General features: G+C 38.5%; 2 protein-coding genes across 2 annotated transcripts in view; one reads left to right on the plus strand and one right to left on the minus strand.

Annotated features, from left to right (window-relative positions):
• Positions 1-20,870, plus strand: part of LOC140756163 (sodium-coupled monocarboxylate transporter 2) — a 545,697-nt gene that overhangs the window by 13,944 nt on the left and 510,883 nt on the right. The gene's annotated exons all lie outside the window — the stretch shown is intronic.
• zfh2 (Zn finger homeodomain 2) overlaps positions 2,513-20,870 on the minus strand; it is a 167,640-nt gene continuing 149,282 nt past the window's right edge. Inside the window, exon 5 of the mRNA XM_073091476.1 lies at positions 2,513-3,316. Within this exon, the coding sequence (XP_072947577.1) occupies positions 2,709-3,316 (608 nt within the window). The 3' untranslated portion in view covers positions 2,513-2,708. The remainder of the gene's footprint in view (positions 3,317-20,870) is intronic.

Raw genomic sequence — 20,870 nt, forward strand, 5'->3', positions numbered from 1 at the left:
CCTTTTTACTTTTAATAGGAAGATGGTCTCCATCCTCACAATTTGGCTAACAAGCCTTTTATGTCCCACTGTTGGTTACGTGTATCGTCATCTTCATACAAGGTCTTTATGTTTTTTACATAGGATCCATATGAAACTTACTTAATTATTAATGGGTAGGTGATACATGAGAATGAAAAATAAAACTCCAGTGTCTGATAAACTAACTTTGAGTTTATTTTTACCATTTACACTTGACAATGTATTCGTAATCTGTTGTCGGCTACGGTGGCGTGCGGCGTAGCGCGTAGCTCGCGCGTAGAGTGGCTACGCACACGTCATGCAACGAAAACTATGCTACGGTAAGAAATAATCTAAGGAAACATAATATGTAATTGATACAATAATAGTATTATAAATTATGGGGAGTTTGATACAATAAGTAATCAATACAATAGGAAACACATTTATACACCGAAATAATACAAACAATACAAGAGACATGAGTAATTTCAGTTTTACTTACATTTTTTTCTCACAGATTACAATATTAGGAACGGTATATTTTACTAGTAAGAATTTTTAAAATAATTTCAATTTTACGATACAGTATTAGGAACTATGATAGACACGTGTGCTACCTTTTTACGATCGTAAACTTAGTGTGTAACCAACATTAGATACCTAGGGAACTATAAAAGTCTAGACACGTAAATCTTCGAGAATAACAAAATATGAGTGCAGATCTATTCTTACAAAATAATAAAACAAAGTGGGACAAAGCCTGTACAACTAAACAAACAACATGGCCGTGGCGGCACCTCTAGTAGCAGATACAACAGACTAATCCGAATTAATCTTAAATATTAAAATTTGTATTCGGAAAGTATAGTGAAACTCTAGATGCGATAATATTGAAATATACATAGGAACCATGATTCATTCCGCGGATCTCGTCCGCGGAAACACAACATCGCACTACCGACTTGTCCACCTACGCTAACTCAAACTTACAATATACTCCCGATTACAAACCGATTCAAATAAACTACGGGATAGGGACGCTTCGCCGTCCGTGACGCGGTGGAGCTTCACGAAATTAACGTCTTCAACAAACTTTAATAGGAGACTCGTACTTTCATTTATAAATATTACACGATAAACCTTAATAACGCAGTCAATAAAATAATAGTGTTTTAAAACGCGCGCCGTCGCGTAGAGCGCTGCGTGCGCGCACTGCGCCACATACGTAAAATATCTCCGAACAGGCAACATTTTATAAAAAATATCTTTAAATAAAAATGTTGCTATATCCATTATCAGGTGACGTTTCTCAGCCCTAACGTAACTTCAGAGGCCTTTGGAGAGTTGTAAAGCGATCGGAGGGAACCGCAGCGCGCGCAAGCATCGCCCCATTGCCATTAGACATAACAAGGACCGGTTGCCGGTGGAATAAAACATTGCACTTACAAAAAAAAAAACTCAATGTTGTAGTAGGTATCCGCTCGTAGATAAAATATTGTAGTACACTCCGCTAGATAAAATGTAAATATGTAAAATATTTTAATAACGTGATCTGTGCCATCGAAAATATAAGGGACTCCACGCACTCAGCAAAGTAATGAACATACATGCGAGAGAGGCGCGCGAGGCACCTGCCCGCCCATGTACTTCCATGCCTTTCGAATCACTTACGCCACTACTAATAATCATTACAATATCAATAAAAATTCAAGAATCACACTTAGTTCCAAAATAAACTCACTTGTATGCGAGGTAGGCTGAGCGCTAGCGCGCAGCCCGAGTTTCGAGTTCGTTCGTTTTGGAAAAGTTTGCTACGATAATAATTATATTATAATTAACCGTTACCAATAAGCCTACGCGGTATCGTCGCGTCTCCACGGGCGGCTCTCGGGTGGTGCGAGGCGCTCGCGCCTATCTTACGCACGACTCCGGACTGCTGGAGCGGACCGGAGCCCGGGTACCTGCGGGTACCGGCGTCACTTCGTCCCTAGTGCGACGGAAAGTGCGGAGTGATGTGTTAAAATCGCGTAATGGCACGTTCGATTCGAGCGTGAATCCCGCGCGAGAGGACGACCGCTCTACTGCCTAACATACGTACCTAACTTCGCCTCATGTTTAAAAAATCATATACGTATATCACTATATATATCTTCGTACATTTACGATGCATCAGGAACTTCTTACGCGAACGTATCTATGCCTAAAATTAGAACGATTATATGTATGTATTACATAGCTTTAAACAATAATTAAATCGTAATTATCAATATCGATAATATTATATGACATAAAGATAGGAACTTGCTTTCCTGGGGGACGATGGTAAAGATCGAGCCGCGCCTGCTCGGCCGCAGGTCGCGTGCTGCCGCGACGATAAACGTATATAATAAAACCTGTCTAACGTATGATATGAAGTGCGGCGACGCGCCAGGGCCGCGCGGGCCGCCGCCGCCGCCCCCCAGTGCGCGGCGGCGGCGCGGGCCGGCCGGCGCGCGTCCGCTCCGCTCCGGACGCGGCGGCCGGCTCCCATTAACCTACACTTACGATACTACAAGCTTGAATGTATAACTAGGAAAGTGTCGCTCGGGACGACGTTATCAACGAAAAGAAGCATTAAGAGCTAATAGTGAACTGCTGCGTTGTCGGACAACGGAGAGAGCGAGGGGCTCTAAGTAGTAGTAACTATACATTTCGTCGGATTAGGATTAGTGGCCGGCGCTGGCGAGGGGCAGCTCGCCGGGTTGCGGGAAGCGCGGGCCTGGAGCGCAGAAATTAACGTTGTCCTTGGGCGCGGAGGCGTCCTGCGCGGCGCGCGCCGCCAGGAGCGTGATTTGGTTGACGACATCCTCCATCTCGTGGCTCAGTGGCTCCGGGGCTGGCGGCAGCTGCAGCGTGGAGTTTCGCATGTGGCCCTCGGTGTCGGCGTGCCGCCGGAACTCGACCGCCGTGCGGAAGCGTTCTCCGGGGCAGGTGCGACACTCCAACGCGGGTTGGACGACGCGGATGACGCCCCGCGACGCTTCCCGGCCGGCGTAGCACGAGCGCGCCTGATGGATCTGGAGCGGCGCGGCGGACGGGAAGGCCACCTTGCAGTGCTTGCACACGTAGCAGAGATCGAAGTCTAGTTCCCGGGCGCCGACGGGCGGCTCGGTGGCGGGCGGCGGCAGGCGCAGCGTGGAGGCGCCGGGGTCGGCCGCGATGTGCCGGATCTGCTCGAGCGTGGTGGCCGGCAGCTGCAGCACGCTCGCGCCGTTGCCCGTCTCCACAATCAACCCCTGTGGTTGCGGTTGCGGCTGGTGCTGATTGTGGTTACCTGGAACAAGGAAATAGATCTACATAAATATACATTTTAACTCATGTAGCAATTTATTTGGGTATATTCTATTCCTGACGAATTATAAAAATCAATTATATAAAAACAGTTCTCAATTGTAACTAAAAAGTATTTGAGGGAGTGGTTAAGTATGGATCTCGAGCGCACTCTAAAGGGGTTAATCCACTTACGACGAGGGTCACTTCGTAACCGTGAACTGGCCTGTACAATCATCTGTTAAACAATTTTATTACAATGTAATTATTGGGTTTGTAATTAGGGCAATAAGTGTATGAAGTATGTTTTCAAAGCCTCAACATGGTATAAATGATATAATAAACGGTTACAAAAGAAGTACTAAAGTTAAAAAACGCTCTTAATCAGGCGCACTTAACTTCCGAATAAGGATAACTTTGGCCATAAGCTGGGTTTGCTTACATCGATATTTGAGTGATGAGTTTTAATTAATTAGTGTTTATAATATTACATGTTATTGAAATGTTTCCAGAACAGCATAATACGATAACTAGTGTGGTCCGCCATTATTTTCGAGGCGCAAATAAACAGTGCTTGCGTTCATCGAGCCATTGATGCGTGATGCGTCTCTAATTAATTAGTACTTATAAGAGTTTGTTTATAACATTCCATATTATTGTAATGTTCTCCCGAACAGCTTAACACGATAAACATCGGAACGGGAGCAAAAAGACTAAAGCGCGCAATCGCACTCAATCACGAAACCAACTATCGTTCCCAATTTGGGTGGTTCTGGTCCGCCATTGTTTCCGCGGCGCAAATAAACAGTGTTTGCGTACATCGGGACATTGTACATGCGTGATGCGTTTCTAACGAACGCGCTCAGTAATTGATTCGGACGGTTTATGCGCCTTATATCCGAATGCATAATACATAGGAGCCAGTTCTGAAATGGGTGGACTATATCAAAAGAATGGTGCAAAACTGGAGAATAATGAACGAGATACTCGTACTTGTAATGTATCGAGTATCGACCCAGTTTGTATTGCAGTGTTGGTTGTTTGTTTTCTAAGTAGTATCTATCGTGTTAAGATAACATATATTCCATGCATTTTAAAATAGCCCAGTTTTATTCCTGCACTTTAATTATTAATATTTTTATTGAGACTTTATTGAAATTATGATTTGTTTTATAGCAGTTCAATTATTAAAAAAATGACACAAAGTAGTTTATAAAAAGACGGTACAGAAGGAACGATTACATGTATCGAAAGTACAACGTATGACTATCTTTAGGAACCTATACCCACATGTCTTGCCCTGCCCTTTATAAGATGGAAACTTAGTCAGTTCCGATAAAATACGAGAAAGTTAGTATTCACGTCGGTAGCCGGTATAGGTCTGACGGACGCATGATCAGTAGACGTTCCTAGCCAATTTAATCGTATGCGGGAATTTGCTTGAATAATATTGTGCGAAACGGAGCGTAGCTTTCGATCTCTCAACAATCGCTCGGCTGATTGAACGATCGTGTTCATGTAATGAGACCTTAGGCTTTGAGTGCCATACGTTCGTAGCTAACAATGTATACTAATGAACGCTGTTCATGCCAAAAAGGAATCGTAGATTCTAACTAAACGAGCGCTAATAGGCCCGCGTTTGACGTATGGGTAGTGTCGTTTTGGTTATCTGATTTTTTTATTTTTAAATTGGCTTGGGTATTATCTTGGCAAGAACGCGGCAGGTAATAAAGGTATTTTAATAGGAGATTATTTTTAATATATATTAATAAACAGTTTAAGCCAGTATATTAGGCGTGGATTACATACTTATGTCTCACATGATAATAGCTATAATTTATTAACCAATTTAACCAAGGAGACAGGTTTACTTTTATTTTACAAATTTTTACAGGTAACTTTACAAATGCCAAGGCACACTGCGATTTTTACAAATCCCTAAGGATGGAACAAATTTGAAATGATAAAGGCTGCATTCTCCAGGAGGATTTGACAGCTAACTAAAATCACAAACCATATACGAATGGTGGTATAATTGAAACTGGTAAACTATTTATCAAGCGTTGGAGGCACAAAGCCGCTGCCACGACACGCCTCGGCCGTGACGTTAATTCGCAACCCTTTCTGCCAATTAGTTTCAAAATAGCCACACTATTGTGCCGCTAACACGGTCACACATCGCACCTAATGACTCGGAACGGTTGACGCGATTCCAGCTCTATTTTGAACTGTTTACGGTTGTTTGTTTAAGGTAGTCCCCCACTACGGTTTGGTCATTGCATCGGACGCTAGGTTTAAGTCAAAGGGCTTCTTAATCCGGACTTGTAGGTCGTTACGCGTTATTATAACGCGGACGGTCTCGGCTACTTGTTCGCTCATTTACATCTCATTAAGGACGCTATTATTGGCGCAGGGACGCGAAATCGCGGACGCGGACGCATTATGCGGTTACGTTTATTAACCGTTTCACCGTTTGCGTTGTTGCTTTGATTCGGCCATTGAATGTCAGCCAACATCGCACCATATAAGACTGCGGTTGGTAACAATATTCAGTAATATCTCAGTGCTAAGAAAACAAAATTATTGTTAACGGGCGTTCTGCGTATTCACCTGAAGACGCATGATTTGCTTTTTGGGTTTACATTTTTGCGTAAAAACCCTATTACGCCTTTGTTACCCTATTACGACTATAAAATAGACAATCTGACAAATATTATAATAAAGTAATTATCGTAATTACGCACGATGTGTAGAAAAATAGAGATATTTGTATGAGGTATTTCAACTTAATACTCACGGATAGCAACAATAGCACGGATAGCACAAAATAGAAATAATTGAGCTTCGGTCGCCAATTGTATCTAAGGTTGATAATAAATGCCCATGGACATATGAACAAACTTACATAGTTCATTTACTATCAAATGTAATGCATACTTATTTGCTTGTGTGTTATAGAAGAAATACTAAAATCTCGCTGTTTTTCAATTGTTTAAAACACTCTTCGATTTTTTATTATGACAAAATGGAGACAGTACAATAATCGTTACGATCAGAACAGTTGCAAATATTTCAGATTCTGAAACGTTAGCTAAACATGTATCTTGTTAGAGCGTATTATCAGCGTATCCCTATTCAGTAGCTGTCGTTGAGGCAGTCCGATGCGATGCGACGATACGCCGTCACAGTGATGGATGGTAATTAAACTAGATCGCCAAACAAGTGCTGGGAACGGCCGGGTCCCGCGGCTGACCCCGACGTTTGCAATGAAAGTCGTGGTGAGATCGCTTTGCAGTTTCTTTGGACGAAAGGCGACGTATTTTGTTGCTTTCAGAATTGATTTAAATGTAGTAATTATGGAAGTGCTCAAATATTTTACTAAAACTTTTGAAATTTTAAGAAGTGGTAGTTTGTAAGTAGCACTGTACTTTATGCTACAAATTTAACATTTGTCGAAAATTGTTATCGATATGATTTGATTAAATTCAAAATCTATAAAACAAATGACAATATACAATGGCTGGAATAACGTTGGGTTTTCGTCATTAGACTTTCAAAAACCAAGTGATATTTATTAACAAACATGTGAACGAGTAGTTTCACAGTCGCAAAAAGAAAAATAGTTTAGGTTTTCTCTAGTAATTCCTAATTAATAAGTAGGTACCTATATATAGGAGTTGTATTGTTATATCATACTTGCTTCTGTATCAGACTTCGGTGTCCTTCTTATAGCTAATATGAGTTTCAATTTAAAAAAAAGTGATATAACGACTATAGGAATGCCGTTTCATATCGCTTAAAATCTGTATCGTCGAAACAATACAATAGGGAAGTCAGTAAATAGGAGCTCTGCCAGCACTTTAGCAAGCAAACCTAACACCCACTTATTTAAAGTAAGCTAGATCGAAAGCGGCAATATTTATCGGGGAATCAATCTCGGAGTGTTTCCATTATCGGGCGTTCCGAGCGCTGTCGGGTAGTGACAGTCGGGCATCAATGTCTGCTCGAGCAATTAGACTAACGGAGGCCCGAGTCTCGGTTTTTGCTTAGAGCTCGCATTTCTGATCTACGCGAGATTATATTCTTAAAGTTCGAAGTTTAAATTAGGTTAATTTAGCTAATTTTGTGTATTTAGAAATGACTGTTTTTGGGAATGTTTGTTTTTAGCTATTTTATTGTCTGTCTACATGAGTTAATGTTAGTACTATTTACATCGATTATGAAACATTTTGCAATTTCTAAAAATGTAATGGTTATTTCCTTGAACTTGTAAGGACTTAACTAAATTATTTAAACAATAAACTATCTTTACGGCTTTGTTACTTAGTACATTTTTTATGGTATTGTACAAAAATTTTCAGGCAGTGACATAACATATTTGACACCCGTAAAATAGCGACTTGTAAATAATTAATATGTGGGTAGTTTCCAAGACGAGGTAATTAACACATTGATATTGGGTTAATAAACCTGAAACCATATTTAAATCCTGTGTAACAGACTTTAATCATAACAAATTATTAGTACAGCATACGTAAGTGTTGTTGATAATATCAATTGTCAATAGAACATCACGTGAAAATTAAATACGAGTCATATGATTTAACATCTACCTACGAGTATAAGAAGTACGTAAATTAGCATTCTCTATAATAGCCGCCTCTAATGCCAATTGTAATCAGTTTGTATTGAAAATAAATTAGTATCGTTTAAGTATTGTATGTCAGAATTTGTTATGATTATAGTTCACGATTCCCAGGCACTTATTTACGAAGGATTTACGAAGAATTGTGTATTGATAATTGATTATAATTTGTTTATGACGTATGAAATATTGGGAAGAGGAAAGGGGTATCTACATGCTTGATAATACTTTGTGATGGTGTGAAGAGTGTGTAATGTCGACCATACTATAGCGCCGTAGAATATTCGCATATGACCTTAACCTTATTTGGATTAAACTGGGTTTTTATGGTGGTAATTTTAATTGTACCATAAACCAGCTATTATTTTACAGCTTCTTTAATATTTTTAATTTGAATACTTGGTCACTTTAAAGCATACTTTTATAATGTATTTTAAAATATGTATTCTGCGAAATATAGTTTAGATATTTAAATCATACATTCTAAATACTGGCGCATAATATGTATTGTATCTACAGTTTGAAATTGAAACTTTTTAAAAGAAAAAAGTAGATTTAGGTTCTCATAAAAGAGAGCGTCAGTTAAGAAAACGCGGTGATCGGTCGTTTGGGAGCGTCAGGCGCGTGTTAATACGACAATCCGCTTTGTCCGTGCCCACTTACCACGGTAATCGAGTTAAGAGGCATGGCACTGACGTTACTCGTCTACCTTGAATGACCATTCACGTATGAACATTGTTTAATTAGACTAGCGATTACTGACAACATTACGTTTTGGTGCAATCTCCTAAAAGTAGTATCTCCTAAAGTGTAATCTCCTATGTCATTATCTCTACTTTATTATGACTAATGTCATGCAAGCAAATGAGCTTGCAGTCCCATTGATGGTAATTTTCACTACCGCCAATGGTTCAAAGGCTGATCTGAAAGGCTGATTTTATCTGAAGGTGGTAGAACCCTTTGTGGTTCAACTTCGGCGGCTTCACCGCCACACCGATTTCTACTTCATAACAGCGTTCCAGCTTAGTCCTCAGAGGTAGCGGCACATCTGTGGTAGAATTATCTAATCCTATCAGGGGTTGATTGCGGATGTCAATGGGCGGCAGTAGCCACTTACCATCAGGTAGATTGCGTGTTTATCTGCTACTCCTATATTAAAAAAAAAAATATTTATATGATCGATGTAGCAAAGTGGTCACTGCTGCCCATGGTTCAAAAGATTTTTTTATCTGAAGCTGATTACAGATACATTGCCACTTAGTATTACGATGGTCACCTCATACGCAAATTATCTGGCATCTACACCCTTTCGAAAAACGCAGAACAGCTTCGCGGTAGAAATGGGTGGCGCGGTGGTTACTCCTACGTAAAATCATTATACGTTACTGATGCTACCACTTCAAACATGGTGGAATATGTTCCATCTTTACCCTACAAGTACAGTACCCATGCCCAACTGTGGGACGTAATCGATTACACCCAATGTCAATCTTATATTATTAAGTGACTTGAAAATGTCAGATCATTCCATAGCTATTTAAAGGCGGGCAAACATTGTGACATACAATCTTAATAGATAATCTGTGGTGGGCGGCGGCGAGCAAACGCCATCAATCAGGCCTGAAGGCGAGGGCTGAAACGATTAGTTTTCAGTAAGCACTCGTTGAAGCGAGAGCGACAAATGTGCACTTCCGGTAGATTCTAGGAAAATTGATTCTGATGCTTCATTCTAATTTGAGTAAGCAAATTTGAGAGCGCTTTCATAGACCTATCGGCTAATGTATTTGTTCAAACTAAGGGTCCGTTCACATTTGAGGACTGACAGTTTAAAGGTTTGTTAACCGACGAAACCTCCCGCTCACATTATAACGAAAATCAATCAGTCGATCTGACGAAATGTGAACATAAACCACTCATGTAGCTTAGTGTGAACAACAAGATCTCTAAGTAAACGTTCAAACTGTTGTACCTAACAAATGTGAACGGGTCCTAAGAGTGAAAAGTGCTACAGTGCCGTATCTTTTCATTTGTAATTCCTAGTGATGAACCAAATAACAGTAATGTCATTTCGTGTGGTAATTACCTACATAAAATAATATGATAAATGTGAGAATAAAACATTTAGTCTGTAATTGGAAAATATAATTCCAAATTAGTTTAGTAATAAAAAGAGGTTACAAATAACAATGTTTATGCGTACCTAATCAACCTGCCTAGCAACTGTTTTGTTACTAAGCGACCTATTTTGGCAAATATTGTACGGACATATTTTTGTAAATTAAGTCCCTAGATCCGACTAGACCCGTCTAGACCCGACATATATTTGTTACTAAGTTAATGAGCGTTTATTTTATGAGGCAATCTGATACTGCGTATTTGATGTTAGGTATATGCTTACTTTCGTTTATGAACAATGAACATATGTTATTTTTTTCGAATTTAGGAGTTCTTTCCGAAAATTTGATATATGTATGTATTTTGATCTATTACTAGACAAGAACATGGCGCAAACACTAGAAGTAAGAAACAAAAATATATATCGGCGGCGTTATTGAATCACAGAGTTCTCCAACTTAAAACAAGTGATGTTCAGTTCATGACTGTATTTTAAGCGTATACTCAAGTGTTAAGTAACCAAATAAAAGCAAAGTTTAAAAGAAAACACCGGGCAATCACAGCAGGTTCCAAGCAATTTCATCGACCATTAAACAATAATTTCATCGAATTTTATATCCAACGCATTAACGCGGCACGTCCATTATCTCGACTTCCTTCTCCCTGCGGAAATCTCACCGCATTCAAATATTTAATTACTTCGGCTCTCGATCATTTATAAACTCCGGGAGTGGTATCATAAAACGCGCTAATGCCTTATAATTAAAATATTCTCAACAAGCCGTGGCGTAATGGCACCTCCGGCGACGTTCTCCTTCGATGGAAAAAACGCATAAAAAATTACATTCACCCCAGAGGACTCACCCCTTGTGTCGGGAAAATCGATTAAAAAGAGGAGTCGCGGGGTGAAGGCGAGAGGGGGAGTTTAATATGTACGAAAAAATGCACGACGCCGCGGGAGCGAGGGAGAGATCTGAGGCGGCTTCAAGTTGCCTTCAATTTTTATAATTACGTTCATACGTGAGTACGGGCAGCGTTCGAGACGCTTCAATTTACTTATTCGGAGCGTTCGTTATGCCCACGTGGACTGTCAAAACATTTAATTGGCGTGCCATGTGATTGGTTCACGTCACTGCGACGTCTTCTACCTACTTATACTCGTAAGAGGAAGTGTCGTCTGAATAGGTTCAAGTTTTACGTTAAGTCCGGCTCAACGGGAAAACAGTTTCCAAAAATGTTTGATTTTGGTATGATCAAAGTGGAAAGTTGCTTTCGTATTTTGACATTACAGATGGACATTTCAATTTTATTTATATGTAGAGGTAATATTAATTTAGTAAAGTTCCTCTTCCTTCGCTCTTGTTTACGATTACATTTCAATTTTAAAACTTACTTTCTTATTAAATTGAGTTAAATTACGTCACCGGACACTTTGATGTTAAATTTACTTTTATTTTGACTTGTTTTCACGTAACAGAAGCCCGTAAGAATAAGACGTATTATAACTTTTTTCGTTTTCGCGACAAAATCAATTTCCATCAGTAAAGGAGCTCAAAACTTTTCTACATACGTAGCAATCAAGAAAGGAGGAGGCAATAAGAGCGGGATAACCGACTGGAGGACGTTATCTCAGGAGACGGTTTGCAAATGAGCGGCGACGCACACACGCGCCGCGCGCACACGCTCTCCGTCCACACACGTACGTACACGCGTACATTTTATAAATAGATATCGCTTTTTTTATCCGGGTACAAGAATACGTAGGGGGGTGCCACCCGAGGAGGGCCCCCTGCGGGGGACGTGTTGGATTTCAGATTGCTACGAACTGCAAAAATGAGGGATGAAAGAAATATAGCTTAAAACGCAGATATTTCCCGGCATCTTAAGGCGCGGGGGGCGGGGAGGAAGGGTGTGTGTGGAACAAAGTAGAGTGGCGATATTGAACCAAAATGAAATGGTAAACGAACCGTGCGCGTCCGTTCTAATGCGAATTTATAATTTGGACATTGCCCTGCCGGCGCACTCTTTGAACTCCGGAGGGTGGGTAGGTGAATTTAGAAGGAGTGCGGATGTGATTTATAAATAGGGGAGCACTACGAATGCTGACCGTTGATCTTTGTTAGTTTTTTCCATTAGACGCTGTTATTATTATTATTTACGAGATGTGAGAGGCCAACAGGAAGTTGAATGCAGAAGCATTGCTACGCTTGAGATCCTAATTGGAAAACCTTATGTATAAACATTTTAATTTTAAATAAGCAATGTTTATTTATCTAAATAAATTGAGTTTTCCGGATTTTCATTTTCATGCAAGTAAACAATTAAAATAATTTCATTTTGTTTTACCTACTAATACTATCTGGTGATATCAATGGGATTGTGTGCATTCCCTGAATTTGGTCGACACAGCCGTGAGTCTATATATGATAGTAACTATCACAACATTATATTATGTAAATACTTTAAATCGAAGACGTAGAACGACGTTTGATTGTAAAACGATACTATTGCTTCTAAAATAAGTAAATTACCGCCTTTAGAACCAGAGACTTCTTTATTAGCACATAGGTACTATAGAGTTATTAATACACACGTAGTGGCGAGTCGTTTGGACAATGAGCGTTTAGGCGTATCCTCATTGCGCAGGTTAACGCGTGTGTCCGCCGACCTAATTGTCGTCGCGCCGCGTCTAATCGGGATATGCGCCACGCGATAATTGCGACAGATTACTGCTAGCAAGGAACAGCTAGCGTATAGTGCAGATGTGACACTTCGTTTGATGGTAGAACTCTTTGTGGTTCGACCCCCGCGGCACCACCGCCACACCTATTTCTACCTAATAACAGCAGTGTTAGGCGCTGCTGTGTGTGAAGGCTGTGCTAAGGGAGACAGACTTTTCCGAGGCGTTCTAGCTTAGGCCCAGTTAGAAGCGCATCTGTGGCCGACCTCAGGTAGGAATATCTAATCCTATCTGAGGTTGATTTCAGATGTCCATGGGCGGCCATCAGGTGGACTGCATGCTCGTCTGCTACTCCTATATTAAAAAAAAAGTTTGCACCATTTATAGGAATGCTACAGCGATTAAACGTAAGACGCGTAGGCACTTTTGTTTAAGAAGCAATAAGTTTAAAGTATTTTAGAGAATGAAAATGAATCGAGTTGGCATTAATGAAATTAATACAAGTGGGTATGTAAGACGAAGGCGCTTCTGCTAAGTTAGATCTTCATTGACTTTATTACCGACACAATTGTTGCTGTTGCTAATTCACTAATGAGTTATGTAGGTGTAGCGCGGGCGACATAAACGTTGCATTAACAATTGTCGCACATTAGCGCTAAAAAGTTTGTGCAGCGAAATCTGCCGTGACTTCAGCCCGGAACGAGCAGTCAATGAATTTACTGCGGACACGTGACGCTGCTCCTTCGACAGTCTAACAAAACTGTGCCGTCTAAGCGGTAAAGTGAAAATTGCGTACGTGAACGGGAAGAAAAAATATTAAAAATTAATCAAGGCACCGGTCGGGCGCGGAAGGGAGCACATGTGTCGACAAAAAACCGTCTCCCTCGCGCCGAGGCACGTGCGAGAGGCCGTTACGGCCCCGTTCCGCCGCCGAGTTAAAAGTTCTTTCGGACAAACAGAGGATTTGTCACAATTACAGCGGGGCGGCGCGTCCCTACTTGATTAAAACCTAAATCACGTGACGTGTTTACAGCCGCGCCGGAGGTGTTTTCAATTTGCCGACTCCTAGACTCGCCATTGGCGTTCCGGACACGTCTCCACGCACCTATCTGGGGGCCGGCGTTTTGAATTTGTTGCGAATTAAATTATTGACGATCTAATCAGTCGCTCCGATCTCTCTCATTCCCTCGAGATACTCGGGACGCGTAAGAAAGAAAACCAACATCGTCAACGGTCACGTTTCTTAATTATTTTTGAACGCACCGCCCAAATCTGTGGATGGTTGCGACTGACTTTCGCCACGGTAGCGTCCGACGGTCGGCGTGAGATTTGAATTAATCGGGAGATTAAACATAATGAAAGAAAATCTCATTACGCTCCATATAATGGCGGTGAGAAATATCTCCCGGCGAGCGGAAAGAAAAAACGCGCCGCATAAAAGAAAAGACGAGCGCGAAGAAAATTAAAAGCTCGAACGAAATTAAAAAATGTTGAAAAAATGTAATCGACGCCACGACGCTATTAGGGTGGAAATGCAAACAGGCGGGCGAGGGAGGAAAGTTCTCAATTAAAGAGCGGCCACGGAAAGTCTTGTTGTAATTAGATTTTTTCTCATCTCCTTAAATCAGCGCAGGTCGCTGAAACTCGCCTGTTTAATTTGTAATCGAGACTTGTTAGCTTGCCGTTTTTCTTTTAATTTCATTCTCTCCGCCGAGAAGTAATTGAAACGGACCGCCTGATTGATATTGAATTAGATGTTTCCCAGTAAACGGAATTACTTTCTGATTTCACTTAAATTAGATTTGTCTGACGTCGGAACATAACTACATGTCTGCAATAACTAGTAGTGCACGCAATCAGAAAATATGCGAGATAAATATTTCTAGTGTGTTCTACTATTGAACTATATTACTATTGAACATACAAAGAGGTATGAGTAAATGAATAATGAAACAAATTCTGGTTTATCTACTTATAAAAATAAAATCAAAAACAAAATATAATTCTACTCGTATATTGTACAAACAAGACAATAAATAATAGATTTTGTAATTAACTTAATAATAGTACGTATTTCTAGATAAGATTAGATATTTCTAGACAGTTTTATTTTAAAACAACTGACATAACCATTGTCACTTGTAAACTCTGCCTTTCCAAGGAAAACTCGATCCGTTTTCCTTTGACACTTCGGTTATCCGAATTTGTTCTTTGAACTTCCTCCTCCCCTGCTAATTAATTCCCGCCGGCGTTGGACCGTAATTAAACATCTCGCCTTGTAATTACTGGTGCTTAAACTTGTCGGATGTTGTCGGAAATTGTCGGGGATTGTCGGGTTTTAAGTGGCCGGTCAGTGGGCAATTAGCCCGCCCACGATTAAGCAATTAAGGCGGTTAGGGCGGACACTTCGTTTGAGGCTTTCCCTGTTGAAAACTTTGGATTTTCGAGTTTCCCGCTTGTTTACAGAGGGGCTTCTGTTTGCGCGGTGGCGTAAGGAATAATTTCGTGATTGTGGCTCGGAATTTTTATTGTTTAATGAGCGGGGGTTTTTGGGGCTGATGAAAATTTTAATTATTAATGCTGACTGTATTAGTGTTTTTGCACGTACAGGTAATTCCGTTGCTCGAATTCAAATCAGAACATTTGTCTGCAATAATTGAATATAGATTTTGATTAAAATGACATATAAAATTATACATAGTTCTTGTAAGAGTATTCAAAGCATTTTATTACATACACAATACGTAACACTGAGTGACATAGGATTTTAATGAGATGAAAATGGTACAAGATCTAAAGTCCATCTAATGGTCATGGCCACCCAAGAACAGCTGTAATCAATTGCCAATATGATTTCCTACTAGGAATATCATAGATATACCAAGTTCAAATACCCCGTATAAGTGTGCCATAAAATATCATGACATAAATAAAGACTTAGCAACCCTTTAACAGTTGTTATTAAATTGAAGCCGAAGTCGAACCATAAGGGTTAAATTATTTCAATTCTTACAAATGTTTTAATGAAATAATTAATTACAACAACCTGATAATTTATTCTAATGAACTAACCCTTTAAATAATAAACCTCCATAATCGTTAACACCCTGACCTGCTTCTTAAATCCATCATAATAATTAAACACCAAACCGCAGCTAACCACAACGCCGGAAGGGTTAAGCTATTAATTAAGAACATTGGAATCTCCTTACAAACAAGATATCATCCCTCAACCCTTATTAAGGGTTGTAGGGGCAAAGTAATTCAATAAAGCGGTGTAAACTGCGCAAACAGGCAGAGAAAGGGTTAATTTGCATGTCGGTGTTTGCAGGGTTAACCGGCGCTTCGTTAGGGCAACCATTAACGAGCTGGGGGAAGTCATGGGAAAGTTGGCCTAGGTCAGGGTTGCCTGTAATTAACGCAAAGCTCAGCTTTTCATAGCTTTCGTCGTAACTCACGGCCATCTCTAACTTGTATAAAAGTTAGCACGAAGCTTTGTGGATAAAATTCTTATTAGGTATCAGTATTGATTTTTAGAAAATTTAGCGTGGTGTCCTATAAACTAAAATGTATTTTTTGTATTTGATGTGGTATTTTCGTACAATCTCATACTTAAATTTCTGTATGTGATGAAGGAAGCATGATGCATATAAGGCTCCCATTGCCGTTACTATTGGGAGGTAGGGAAGTTAGAAGGTCAACTTCAATAGACTGTAAGTCGCCGCTTAGTCGAAGATCTCTAAAAGATCTGTTTTATATCTATAAAACGACATCTACTCGTACACTTAGAAACATAAAACATTAGTACACATTTAGTTTACTAACTAAACAATTACTATGCCGAAACAACTTCCTAACTCCAACCAGTTATCAAGTAAATCTTTAATGTTGTATTGTAAACTATAATTAAGTTCGTAAAATTAAAGAATGACAAGACAAATGTATTCTTCCTGTACTTAGTTGATACAGAACGTTCCACGCGCCTGGGCGGGGCTCATACATTTATAAGTCACTAATTTGTTGTTTGAAGAATGTTAAACTACAGCCCTCCAATTATTAGTATTAATGAGGTCTGCGTGCTGTATTTTTTACATTTTTACCGAAATTTGGTTTAAAATATTTTTACTAAAAAGGTATAATTTTGGGACTTTTTCAGTATTATAATAAGTAGATGGATTATTGTTTTTTTTTTACTTTTGTCAATAAGATTTTTGACGGTGAACCTTTTAGATTTTTTAAGCGAAAACTAAAAGTAAAACAATAAAGTTTTAAAAAAATGTTTTCATTGCAGTACGTTTATATCTAAGTCGTATGTGAATACAAATCATACGAAATTTGGATAACATGGGCTGTATTGCTTATCACAATCTTTATGTTATCTGTGGTTTAATACATCATTCACACAGAAACATACTACATGGAGCCGCACATATTAATTAAAATAAAAACATTCCTCGTGTCAATTTGTTCCGCAGTATGAATCTAGACGTATGAAAAAGTTTAAAAATTCCAATCTCCTTTAATCATTACAAACAATGAAGACATTTATCATCTACATTCAATTACTGGTCTCACGCGATTATACTTGTTAATTAAACGCTTCCACGTTTACAATAGAACATTTTTAAATACAGATAAAAAAGGAAAAGCGGAGGGCGTTACAGATTATAAACTCTGATTAAATTCATAGACAACAATATCATTACTGGCTGTCGGTGAGGTGTTGAAGATATTAATGATAATGATAAGTGGGCGTTTAAGCAAGCAATTATAAATGGTGTAAACGTTTTGTTTTTGTGAGCATTTCATGCGCCGTTTAATGTGACTGTTTTTATTAATTGCCCTGTTTTAATTTATTTATAATTACATTTAGTAGGGGTAAGTAATGGGTGCAAAAAATAAGAATGTATTGAAGTGGGTAATTGGAATAAAAAGTACTAAAGGATGTGCATGTGTAATTTTAGAATGTATTACAATTCTAGAGAAATATGTTTTATAGTGATAAAATCCCAATTGTTTTAAAAGAGATAAAATTCTTTTAGTTTCTCTTTTACGCGTCGTAATGTAATGCTGAGTTCTGAGTACCTACATATGTTGATAAAGAAAGTTTTTGTTGAATTTATAAAAAAAAAGTATTACTATAACAATATTAAAATTTTATTAACAATTTTTATTAATAATTAATTTGTTTATTAATACTTTTGCAGGCTGTACAGTGTACGTATCCCATAAAATTACTTTGAGTTTGGAAGTGATGTTTCCTTTCCTGCATTCAGTACCCTTAGTATGAGTTTTAACGTTTTTAAAAAATGACTGTTTTTGTATTTGTTTACGTATTTCTTATACATTTCCAGTCAGTTCTGATACAGTCCGCTAAGGCCCCTGAAATGTATGGGCAAAACATAACGGTTCATTGCTATTAAAAGACAAACAGATCTTTTGACAACAAAATCAAGCAATCTCGAGCGACAACACTTTTTACGGAACTTTTAGTGTATGAAGAGACAAAATATTTTTTATTTCTAAGCTGAGGGCTTTATCGATTACAGCAAAAACGCGTCTAGCAAACTGCTGTTATAATTTGTCATGTAAATAGTGGACTATGTAAAAAGGGCTTACATTTTCTAACTGTTGTTGTAGGATGGCCACGCTCCAAGCTGAAGTCGATCAAGCGTCGCAATTTTGATTGATTGCGTCGCTTAACGTATGATCAGCTATTAAAAATGGCTCTATATATTATGTATTGATTTTACTAACACTCTTTCATGGCTCTTCCACACGGTTCTTCCAGTGACCACACTTTCAAATTCATAATTGCATTTTTTTAATTCAACGGAATGGTCCCAGATATTTCAGGACACTCTTTAATAAAAAGGTTTAAAAGTTTTCAACATTAACCCAGGACACACACTTTTTTATAATTATATTCATTTTCTCCATTATATACGGCAATAATGCTACGACTTGAGGTCTTCTAGTTTCTTCAGTTTATTACGAAATAAAAAACGTACCAAAGTATTTGTACCGTTATCTACTTAATAAAAATTTTAACTGACTCATGGGCAATACACAGCTTCTGCCAGAGACTCTACAAATATTAAATTTCGCACAGGAGTTACTAAGATTTTTTTGAAATTTTAACTCTTAGGGTGGGAACGTACTGTAGGTGGAACGTTTGCCTTAGCAGTGAACATGACTGATAAGTCTATTTTGTCTAATTAAAAAAATAAATACCACAGTTACATTATCACGGGCATTGTGCCGCCCACTGACATGCGCTGGAGTCGGCCAAGCGACGCAATTTTGATTGATTGCATTGCTTAGTGTAGTGTAACCAATCTTATTGAAAACGCATTGCGTATAAAGGCCATCGCTGCGATAGACGCTTTAAATTGAAAAAAAGGGGACAGCCCTAAACAGGAACATAATGCCGTTGACATTTTAGATTTCGGAGTTATTGTACTTTTGTCAAAAACGCTATCGCAATTTGTTATGGTTGCAGGAAATTGCGGCTGTACGAAGTTTCGGAAGTCGAGAGTTTGGATTGACTGCGGATTATAAATATGGTTGTGTACTGCCAAGTCGTAGTCGATCGCTACGTCATTAATATTCGCAAATTTGTTGTTATATAATATTTGTTTTTAAAATTAGATGTATACCTGTGGACTCTAATGTAACCTGATTCGTGCAAGAAGAGCTTGGAAAGTCGCATTTATTTTAAAATGGCAAACATTTATTTTTATATTTAAACATCATTGAACTTTGTACTTTGATTTTAATACAAATCATGGCCAAAAGAGACATATTTAAAAGGCTGAATGTCAATCGGAATTAATCTAAATTTGTTTTTTATTTCATAGAAAATGTTTAATAAGACCTATTTAAGATCTATTTAGTAAACCAGAGATATGCCTAATTACCTATAGGTACCCCATGTGCACATGTATAAAATCAATCACATTGAACATGTGCAAATAAGTAAACCGTAAACAGAAACTGTACTAACAAACGCACTGTAAATCCAATCAATAGTAACCATCAAACACAGCTTTAAAAGGATGTCAAACTCAACTGTCGATGTTTTTTCAATCTTGTTCATCAGGGGTTTGGAAAGAAAGGGGTCGCGCGATCGATTTACGAACTTCAAATGGGATTAATTGGACAGGATTCCAATAAGACCATTATAACTTTATGTTGGACATAAAATGTATGAAATAAAGGGTATTATGTTAAATAGTCTATTTCATAAAAGTTTAAGTAGACACATTAAAATATGGTAACATAGTAAATCATAACTTTATTCACACTTGGAAAATGTAGTATGTACACTACGTACATATGTTTGTATGCGTACGTACTTATGCTTCTTTTTTTGCTTTTTTTGCTCTTTTATTGCGGGGAAAGACTCGTGCACAGAATTGGGACTTAAAAGTGGTTGCCAATAATCCTCACTTGAATATTTTAACTACATACTAATCAAGTAAGACGAAATAACTAAATATCAAGCATCGGTAAAAGTATTATAAATATCCTTATATCTTTTGCATTTAAATAGTGAAAAACAATATGGTAAATAGCTAGGTAGTTACCTATTTATAAAATCTCCATTAATTCAAAGCAAACAAAAGGTATTTTTGAATTACAAAGAAGCATCGGAGAAAACAACAATTAGAATATCCGATATTGGCGCATCGCCCCGAGCGTCCCCCACCTCCCCATTATTTTATCTAATCAAAAAGTTTTAAAGGAAAAATTATGCCGGCCTGTATTATGAGTCAACTTTCTTTGAGGGGAACAGCGGGTATATTTTTAATAACGACTGCGTTAAAGAAAGTCATTGTACGGAATAAGGCACCCAAATCTGATTTTTATTGCGGAAATCTTGGACGTGCTCGGCAACTTTTAATTTCTGATATAAAATTATGGTTTGAGACGCTATACTAACTTTTTGAGGAAATCTAATAAGAATTTCAACTAATCCTACTTAACTTCGATCTGCGTGGAATATAGCTTGCTAGTAATAATCAAGGTGGCACTCTACATTGTGATGCTCGACTACCACTGTAAGCTACAATAAAGTTTACTTACACGTCAATACGTTTAAAAAATAGAAATATA

This window comes from Epargyreus clarus, unplaced genomic scaffold (assembly GCF_041222505.1).
Source record: "Epargyreus clarus isolate Ecla_fem2 unplaced genomic scaffold, WU_Ecla_fem_2.2 ptg000034l, whole genome shotgun sequence".
Lineage (NCBI taxonomy): Eukaryota > Metazoa > Arthropoda > Insecta > Lepidoptera > Hesperiidae > Epargyreus > Epargyreus clarus.